The 10,415-nt window shown below is 39.0% G+C and overlaps 2 protein-coding genes across 2 annotated transcripts; both read left to right on the top strand.

Moving 5' to 3' along the window:
• Window positions 1-4,010: 4,010 nt before the first annotated feature.
• LOC124223909 (choline/ethanolamine transporter FLVCR2-like) lies at window positions 4,011-5,889 on the top strand. The gene is made up of 5 exons (XM_046636295.2): window positions 4,011-4,248; window positions 4,795-5,006; window positions 5,080-5,183; window positions 5,296-5,406; window positions 5,475-5,889. Exons 1-5 carry the CDS (start codon window positions 4,011-4,013, stop codon window positions 5,785-5,787), a joined length of 978 nt encoding a protein of 325 aa, XP_046492251.1. The 3' UTR covers window positions 5,788-5,889.
• A 2,026-nt stretch (window positions 5,890-7,915) lies between these two features.
• Window positions 7,916-10,262, top strand: LOC124222807 (uncharacterized MFS-type transporter C09D4.1-like). Its single transcript, XM_046634158.2, has 6 exons — window positions 7,916-8,386; window positions 8,463-8,932; window positions 9,063-9,277; window positions 9,334-9,437; window positions 9,524-9,634; window positions 9,713-10,262. Exons 1-6 carry the CDS (start codon window positions 8,118-8,120, stop codon window positions 10,014-10,016), a joined length of 1,473 nt encoding a protein of 490 aa, XP_046490114.1. The 5' UTR covers window positions 7,916-8,117; the 3' UTR covers window positions 10,017-10,262.
• Window positions 10,263-10,415: the final 153 nt, after the last annotated feature.

The raw sequence follows: 10,415 nt of genomic DNA, 5'->3' as shown, positions 1-10,415 counted from the left end.
GGAATGATTAAATGTTCAATTATTTAAAGCGTTAGAAAGTCTTTTCACATAACGAGTCATAGGGAAATGTATAATCAACACAGTCAATCAGCCCTCAAAGGCCGATTCTTCAAATTTCAGGTATTTTCTCGTTCTTCGTCCTTCTCAAATGTACCTGCAACTCTCGAAGCTTAGAAAACCAGCAGAGCCTTAGATTTTTCCAAAGTTTTCTACATTTTTCAACAAGTCAGGCAAATATTGTAATATTTTTACCTTCGTATAAAGGTCGCGCAATTAAACAATTAAAATTATGAAACCTTGGACTTGTACGGTGCGCATGTTTCACGACGATACGAGAAAGACCTCGTCGGCTAGGTTTGGCCCTTTGTTGTTTGAAGGCAAAAGCGAGCGGTGTCTTTTTTCCACTTGTGTACTCTGTCGTCGGAATCTATAGATCCGCGTTCGTGTCACAACGAGAAATTCAAGTTGGGTGGTACTACTTAACTGAATCAACAATTCTTTGTATCGTTACCTTTAAAGAAAAAACACGATGCGAAAAACAATAATATTCAACGATTACTATTGGACCGCGAGGGAAGATACCAGTAAGTCGAAATAGAATGGTCCGACTGAAACAACTGGAATGAAGTGACAAAAGAAAAAAAGGGGGAAAAAAAATTTCAACGGGAAGAAAAGAAACAGTTTTAACACGTAGCCGCATGTTGTAAGCATACAATTGGCGCTATACTTATTTGCATTTTAGTCTGGGCGAGGTGACATGCGAACGACGTCATACGGCACGTATATCAATATAAAATTGTGATCAGTAAACGATCTCTCGTTTGTTATAAAAATAATTCCTTCCAGTTTTGACCGCCTGAATACTATTATGTAAGCGTCAATGTTTTCTTTATTCCGTCACGTCTGGTTGCCAGAAATATTGTTTGCCAGTTTTTTTGCTAACGCAGATGATTATTCTAGGAGTGAAAATGTTTGGATAATAACTTGGTAATAAATGATTTCTCTTGATGGAATCAGGGGGGTTTTTACCTGATAGAGTTACAACTAACTGCGTCGTACTCGTAAAAGCATCGAGGAGCATGTTTACAAAAATCTGTCAGAATTTGTTCAATAACAGGAAAAGACTCTTTTTCATTCCTGTCGAAATTGAGAGGCAAAATTACAAAATTACATTTCAAACACGGAGGAAATGTTTGTTGTATAACTTACAAAACAGTTCTGCAGACTGTTTCAATGTTGAAAACTGAGTATGAAATTTGTTACCCACGTTGAAAAAAGCCGAGAAACACAGCTGCGAAATTCGTATTTGTATCAATTTGCATCGCGTAAGATCCTCGTTTGACGTGTTGCTTCTCGTAAGGAATGAGTCAGTCATCGTTTGAATCAAAAGTTTGTAAGAGAGATAAAAAAAAAAAAAACTGTAGAATAAATCTCCAGCACTATAATTATGTTATTTTCATTAATAATAGTAAACATAAATGAAAGAATGTTCCTTCTGTTGAATATTATAAATGAATATGAGTGTATTTTAATGGCAGAAGATAATTTTTCGACGTCAACAACGTGAGAAATGGGTTTCTAATTAAGACGTGCCGAACGATTAAATTCTGGTGTTCTTCCAACGATCTTAATTAATGTCTTTATGTACACTTTGGATCGAGGGAAAAAAAAACTTTCACAAGCAATTATCTTCGAATTGGATAAATATATATATATATATATATATATATATATATATATATTATATATATATATATATATATATATATATATATATATATATATATATTATATATATATATATATATATTAGTGTTATTACGGTACAACAAATGTTCATCGATAATTATATTTACTTGGTATACTTACACCATAAAGTAATATTTTTTAAATGATTTTCAGACAATTCTTTATGCAAAGCTGGCCAATAAAGATATTAGCCGAAAAACATTAGAATCGGATCAACAATACCAGAGTTTAAGCATCTTGCATGTTTAGATATGAAAGAATGACTGAAACTGTCGATCTTTATTTAGTTTGTGATGCAAATAATGTTGGTGCAGATGTTTTTTTTATCGTTTTTCTCTACCTTCCCAACTTTAAATTGAGACGGACCAAGCCAACTTGTCGTTAATGGCATGACGTTTGTTTGCCATGTTTAATAATGGTCTGAATTTAGTTGAATGAAGCAATGAATCGTTGATTGGGAAATGTAATGTGCAAATGCGCTGAAAACTAATATTATTGCAGCAGTGCTGTTGGTGTGAACCAAATGAGTGCAGTCCTGCCCAGAATGGTTATCAAGTTAGCAAATACACGATGAAAATTCTATTTCTTGAAATAACGTGTTTTTTTAATGCTGGCGTGCAGTAGTGTTTTTATGACGACATGCAGCTGCACTTTGCGCGATTATTTAGACTTGTGGAAAGTCAATGTTTCCGTTAGTTTTTTATTGGCGGTATTGAAAGGACGATGTGGTTTCACGCTTGTCATCAACAACACTCTATCTTACCCTGACGAATGATAGCGAGTGTAGAATCAGATACCAAATTGATTACTGGGTAGGTGATTGTTGTCATAAAAGACTGGGGTATGACACTTGAGGTTGTCATGATCATTAGAAATACGGTGAAAGTTGTAATATTTATGAATAAAATCATTCGTTGGGGCTTTTTGTAGCCTGTGAAAATGAACTTCATACACTGAGAAAAATTTCATTTGTTACAGTAACTAGAAAAATTGAGTGAAACAGGTATCGTTAAAAAAACTGTTTGAATATTGTTGGAATTACGAAAAACGAGGTACGCGTAAACATTTTGCGCTATTGTCGATTCTTTTTTTGGCAATTGCAACGCAAAATCAGTTTGTGAGGTTTATTCTACTTTTTTAGTTAAACAAGGCTTTAACGTCAATTTATTCTTGCACAAGCATTAAATTTTCGCAACAGTTGCAAGAAAATATAGCAACAGTGATCGTAATGAGAAAGAATAGTCACGGATACTAGAATTTCTGATAACAGCTGCAAGACTAATTTGCATTTTATACCTCTGATTAAAACAAAGTAATGTCTTGACGTTAAAAGATTTATTTGCTTGTTACATAACTATATTCGACAATATTTTTAATAATTGCATGCAAGTATACAGTTGCTTCATTATCTTTTTTTGATATTTCTTATCCATTCCGGGTTCAATATATGTAATTTCATTCCTGAAATTAACGACTGAACCCTTAGCAGTGATAAACGGCATTGTGACGATGCCGTCTTCTAAGGTTGAACTGAAATCCAAGGACGCGGTGGGAAATCTGCAACCTTTGACAACGATAATCGGCGACTCGTTGGAGGTAAAAGTCTTCAAGAGGCGTTGGTTTCAGCTCGCATTGTTCATCATTTACTGCGTAAGCAACACTGTTCAGTGGTATCAGTACGCTATCATCAGCAACGTAATACGTCGGTAAGATCTGGAAGACCTTGATCGAAGGGCGGTATGGGTGGGATGGGGGGCCTTCTTTGGGATGTTGAAAAGTTGTTTTCGGGAATTTTTCGACAGAGAGGAATTGAATGGTCATTTTCTAAACTCTAAGGATCTTTCGTTACCAGTTTAAACTACGTCTGGTAATTTTTTCAATTTTTCATTCGAGTTTAGAATATATGATATATTCAATTGCTCCCTATCGAAAAAACTTCCCAAGACTACTTGATTTTCGACCTCTTAAGGTAGATTCCGCCTCAAAGAGAGAACCCGTAATGAAAATGCGTTGAATGATATCTATTCAGGTACTACAACGTTTCGTCACTGGCTGTGGAATGGACCAACGTGATTTTTCTGGTCTCGTACATGATTCTTGTGTTTCCACTTTCCTATCTGCTGGATCGCGTTGGTCTGAGATGGACGGTCTTGATCGGTGCAACTGGCACGTGTCTGGGTACCTGGGTGAAGGTCTTTTCCGCATCTCCGAATCGTTTCGCGGTGACCTTTTTGGGCCAGGCAATCATAGCGATATCACAAATGTGCATCGTTCCTGTTCCAGCGCGGCTGGCCGCCTGCTGGTTTGGGAAAACGCAGGTCGCTTTTGCCTGCAGTATCGCCGTATTCAGCCTCCACCTGGGCATAGCCTTAGGGATATTCATGATTCCGTTCGTCGTGAGGAACCATGAAAACTTGGCTGACATCGGGAACGATTTGTCCAACCTTTACTGGGGATTTGCCGTTTATGCCGCTATTGCTGCGATCTCCGTGTTCGTTTGTGAGATTACCAACATTAACCGCCGTTGGAAGGTTGCTCTTGCAAGGAAGGTAACCGACCCAAGTCGATCTCTTTGATTCGATTTCTTTTGCAATATGTCATAGTTGACTGAAAACTAAGCGAGACGTATTTTTTTTTATCTGCCATTAAACACTTTTAGGTGATGAAACCATCCTTGAAAGTAAGCCAAGTCAAGGGGCAATTTGACGATTTCACCCAGAAGGGAGTAATTTTTTTTTAACTAATCCAACTGGAAAAGTTTTCTCATAACGAGAATTCAAAAATGTAATTTTCTCAATTAGAACAAAAAAAAAAAAAAATCAAAAAATTGCGAAATCGCCCCTTGACCTATCTTACTTTGGAGGGTGGTTTCACCTCCTTAAAGTGTTTAATGGCGGATAAAAAAAAATACCTGTCGCTTAGTTTTTAGTCTACTATAAAATATTACAAAAAACAATCAAATCGGAGAGATGGATCCGGGATACCTTCTTTGTTGGCCTTAATTCTTGCGGTAAAAGCAAACGCGTTTTTTCACTTTACCCGCAGTTTTTCAAGACGAACCACCACTCCCGCCGAGTGACGCCAGAGCGCTTCGAAACGCGAAACGTCTGAATGGTGCGGAAGAGTTTTGGCCAACGATCAAGAGGATCTTGACTAACAAGAGTTTCATTTTACTCTGGAACTCGTACGGCTTGATCTGCGGTGTGTCGACCACATTCGGAGCACTCATCAACCCGTTATACGTATCTCACTTCAAGGTAATGTTCGATTAGTTATTTTAGCACCGTGCCTCGACTTGTACCATTATTAATTGTTTGAAGTTATTTCCAGACCGGAGAAACGGACACTGGACTGCTTTCGCTTATTTCAACCATTCTGGGTACCTTATGGACACTAGCAGCCGCTGCTGTTCTCGATAGAACAAAGAAATTCAGGTATGAATCAGTACCGTGTCAGGATGCATATAGGAACAGATATCATCCGAGAATTTTATGATAATGTTTTAATCTTGACGATTTACCGTTTCTGAAACGACATATTTTGAAGACTCGTCGCAACTGCAGTTTACGCCTTCGCCTTGATTGCTGACGCGTTGTTTGCTACGAGTTTGATTATGGAGATCAGATGGATGGCTTTTGTGATGGGCATATTCTTCGGGTAAGCTGTGAAGTGCTTCAATTCACGCATGCAATTAGTCGATTGACTTTGAAAATTTGGAATTTCAGGATACAAGTAATCGGCTATCCGACGATTGGATTGGAGCTGTGTATGGAGACGACTTATCCAGAATCCGAAGGTATCACCGCAGGGATTTTGAACATGGCACCTCAATTTTATGGAACTCTGTCGATTCTGATCGTCGGCAGAGTGTTGGAAGCTTACGGTCATAAAGTAGCACACGCCTGTATGTGCGGAGAGTTGACTGTCGGGCTTCTGTTGACGGTTTTCAACAAACTTCAACTTTATCGACAAAAAGCTAGCAAAGTTACTGCCGTATACAATATTGATCCTCAGAAGGCGTTGATAGAGTTTAAGTGAGATCGAATGGAAGGGTGCTGCAAGTACAACTAACTTTGAAAGACCAAAACGCCGACGGAACGAATTCCCGAAAGTCAAACTACCGACGGTTTGAAAACGTAGAAAGACCATAAATACGAAATGATGACTTGTTGAAAAATAAATACTGAAAAAACAAATATGTGCATATAAATTTGTACCGACATTCTTTTACTGAGAATGGCCAAGATTACGAAAGGACAAATATTGAATTGCCGACAGCTAATTTTTTCAGTTTTGTGGCTGTTTGAAGTATCAGCCGCTCTCAATTTTTTATTTCGGAGCTTTTATTTTTCTGCACCTCCACATTCTGCGCTATGGTCATTTGTAATGCCGACTGTTCTAAAAATAGATTTTCGGACAAGATAGCGTTCGGTTTAACGACCTTTTGGAAAAACAGTTATTCTATCGGGTGATTTATCGAAAATCCCATTTCTCGCATCAATACTCGTATCCCGAAAATTTCCGACTTTTAACCACTCGAACTTTTGGTCTTTCGGAATTTTGACCCTCACCCACCGACACTAGCATAGAGCGTTCATCTGATTTCACATGAGCATAGTCCGTACTGAGAAAGAATCATACTAGCGTATCATGAACGTCTATGCGTTTTTGCGACTTCTAAATTTCAGTTATCAAGTAATCTCTGGCGCTACAGCATTTATTGCTTCCGTCCTTTCTCTCTCGAATAGAGTGTGAAAGCATCTTCACAGTCAAGTTTTGTCAGTTATCGTGAGGAACTTCGTCATCTGAAAATCAATACTTCTGTCAGAATTTAATTACAAGATCGTCGCACGTTGAAAGTGTATTAAATTTATGCATTCATGAGATACGGTGATTCTATGGGGGATGCAAATAAATACAAAACAATCGTAGTTATCGACTGGAGCATCGATGATAATTTTTCAAGGTAAATCAATTTAAAACGGAGAAATAATCTGGTATATTCACTTGATTCCACCCTACGACGAGTTATATTATTCGAAACACATGTAACCCTCTTTAATCGCGATCGTGGAGCGGAATTGAAAAAAACTACTTTTACCGATCGATGTTTGATTTCGGAGGTAATAAAGACGTGGTCGAACCCTTTGCTTAACATGCCATCCCTATAAGGGTGGTTCTTGTTTGGGGTCAAAAAAGTTATCATTGTGACGTCCTCCAGACCTGTTCCGAATCATTCAAAATGTCTGTGTGAAGTTTCAAGCTGTTACATCAAGTGGAACACGTGCCTCCAAGAGCTTGGATTTTCATGTTCAGTCGAAAAGAACTATCCTTGGCGTTGATTATCGGGTAAATGAAAATATTTCCGTATGAAATTTTTTATTTTTACGAAATTTCACTTGTTGATTGGAAAATATTTGAAATGACTGGCGACCGAACATTTCTTTCTGAACAGCATAGTGTTATTTCGGAAAAATCGATCAAGAACCGTGGGGGAAAAAACATTGAGGTCTGATTTGTTTATATTATTACATAAACAATTCGAATTTGACAGGGAGAAATGTTATTATCCAGCAATATTATTAATTTTGGAGTTTTCATTCTTTTTGCCTGATTGGAAGAATTCAAGTTCGTAGAGGCACGTGTTTCGGTTTGTTTAATCGTTTGCAACGTTGGACGAATTTTTTTTTCAATGTTTCGGCATAGGTCAGGATGTTGCATTGAAAAACTTTTCGAACCCCAAATACAGACCGCCCTGGTACCAATAGGCTCGTATTGTTGTAGGCAAGTATTTTGCGTCCATTTATAACACACCTTGATTAGCGCTTTGAAGAAATCCACCAAGTGACTTATGAATTCCACAGTTCTAGAGAGAACTAACAGCCGTTCTCCATGTTTCGCTTGCAAATGCGCTAATTATAGTCACACAGTTAATCCCATGGCTCGCCCATTCGAAGCCTATTAGCTGATGGCGACATGTGCTTATTACAATTATTTCCAGTAAATTAATTTAGTGACCCTGATATTATTTCATGTTTTTACAAGTAATCCCGGCTGAATACACAATAGGTATGGGCCAAACAGGTGTACTACATAGGAAGGTGTTGAGTGTTTGCATTATATTTGATTCATTAGCTATTCTCTGACGATACTTTTTGCGTTGTAGTGATATTGGAACATTGAGGTGAAACGGTCAATGATATAACGTTGTCATGTGATAATTGACGCTTCTCGTCGTTATTAACGTCAGCTTCTACGTTAACTTAACATCACTGTCGGAACACTTTGCATGGTTTGCGAAATAATTAAATAATTGGATAAATGATTCTCAAGGCACGTGGTGCAAACAATATTGACCAAATTAGAAAATGGTGAAAACCAGGAACTGTGAGAGTACCGATGGGGACGAGAGATCCTTGGCAGAACTGAACAAAGTTTTGATAATACCAGCTTCTGACGTTGAGAAAAAACTTGGAGACGCTGACAGAGATGTGAAATGCCCGACAGTAGACAGCAGCACCACGGAGGTGAAAACCTTCAACACACGTTGGCTTCAGCTCCTGCTATTCTTCCTTTGTGGCGCGAGCAATGGGATCCACTGGTATCATTTCACAGTCGTCAACAACGTGGCACGCAGGTCAGATACCACCGCGACAATTCGTATGATCTAACTTCTTCAAGTCCATAATGTCTGAAGGTTATCAATTTTCAAGGTATTACGGCGTTTCCTCGTTGGCGATCGAATGGACTACGACGATTTTTATGCTAACATACGTTGTTCTCCTGGTACCAGCTTCTTACTTGATGGATCGCGTTGGCTTGAGGTTGACGGTACTCATAGGCGCTACTGGCACGTGTATCGGGTCTTGGATCAAGGTTTTGGCAACGTCTCCGGATGGTTTCGTCGTGGCATTTATAGGGCAGTGCTTTTTCGCCGTCTCTTATCTTTTCATACTCACCGTTCCCGGGCGATTGGCTGCTTACTGGTTCGGAACCAGTCAAATTGCCTTGGCCACAACCATTGGTTTCTTTGGCCCGCAGGCAGGCTACGTTATTTGTGTTCTCAGTACTTCGATGCTAGTACAAAACCACGAAAGAATTGAGGACATCGGCAACGATTATTCAAAGCTGTTTTGGGCCGGGGCGATTGCCTGCAGCATCGTCACTGTGATCTTATTCCTGCGTAAGTTGTAACGTGTCGCGCAGGAGCAGTGACTTTATTGTTTGTTCATTAAGCCTTAAGCATTAATCATAGCGGCGAAGACAGTTGGAATTGTAAATCAATGATCTTCAACAAGGTCTTTGGCTTCCAGTTTTTCAGGACGAACCCGGTCAACCACCGAGCACCGCAAGGGCACTCGCAAAAGTAACCCGCGAATCCCACAATACGGAAGGTTATTCGTCGGTGTATAAAAGAGTTTTGAGCAACAAGAATTTTCTCATGCTCTGGAACTCATTTGGACTACTCCTGGGGGCTGTGACGACAATGGGGACTATGCTTAATCCGTTTTACATGATTCACTTCAAGGTAAGGCTCGATTTCAGCTTCGCACCGTTTTGATTAAATATCAGACTTTATTTTAGGACGATGAAAAAGGCGTAGGAATTCTGGCATTTTTCTCAATTTTGACGGGATGTATCGGCTCTGCTGTGTGCGGTGCGGTTCTCGACAAAACGAAAGCATTTAGGTATATACAAGCGTCGGAAATATTTCTTCAAGCAGGTAATCGTTTAGTGATGCCCAAGATTATGAGGGTTATGGCATGAATTTCAGAGTAATCTCTATCGTGGCTAGTTGTACATCAATATTCGGAGCAATTCTGTTCGCGACGAGCTTCGTGATGGAGATAAAGTGGATGTTATTCGCCAGCTACATACTTTTTGGGTAATAGAACTTCTGCCTCGGATCCCTCTGCAATTCGTTCTGTATCTCCGTCAACTCACTAAATTTATTTCGTTTCAGCGGTCCGGTATTGGGTTACTCAACGGTTGCTATGGATTTGTGTGCCGAAATTACTTACCCTGAACCGGAAGCTATCACCACGGGAATTCTGAACATGGCTACTCAACTGTACGGGTTTTTGCTGGTACTAATTATTGGCAGGATACTTGAAGCCTTCGGAGATGTGGCAGGTCACGGATGTGTGGTCGTGTCACTCGTCCTAGGAACCGTGCTGGTCATCCTTAATAAAGGCGAGCTTCGTCGTCAGAAAGCTGGACAAACAGCTACTGACAATGAGACACACGCCATCTTTCCCCAGAAATAGACGTTGTAAATAAAGTGATTTTGGTTGCAAATCAATTATAGAAAATTTCCAGATTGATTGTTCAATGTTTTGACCGTCAAATTATACTGAGTTTTCTATACAATGTTGCTTATCGTAGATTGATAATTTTTATGAAAAGATTCAATTTTGGCGGGTCGAATAATTTCAATTTGATTTCTGTGTAATCAGCCTCAACTTTACAGTAATCATTCATGTGCACTGTAGTCTGACTTCATGTTGATAAAATATCGCTGGTTCATAAGACGTTTCAATAATTTCAACCAGCATCAGATAATCGCTTATAGTTTGTGGTCACATTCTTAAGTAATTGAATATGAGTTTTATACCCCGGCAAACAGTTGTGATTTAACATATCCGGGTAAACTTAACGATGTTCGG

The sequence above is a fragment of the Neodiprion pinetum genome, chromosome 7 (assembly GCF_021155775.2).
Source record: "Neodiprion pinetum isolate iyNeoPine1 chromosome 7, iyNeoPine1.2, whole genome shotgun sequence".
NCBI lineage: Eukaryota > Metazoa > Arthropoda > Insecta > Hymenoptera > Diprionidae > Neodiprion > Neodiprion pinetum.
The sequence above is the reverse complement of the archived record's forward strand: the minus strand, read 5'-3'. Positions and strand labels throughout refer to the sequence as shown.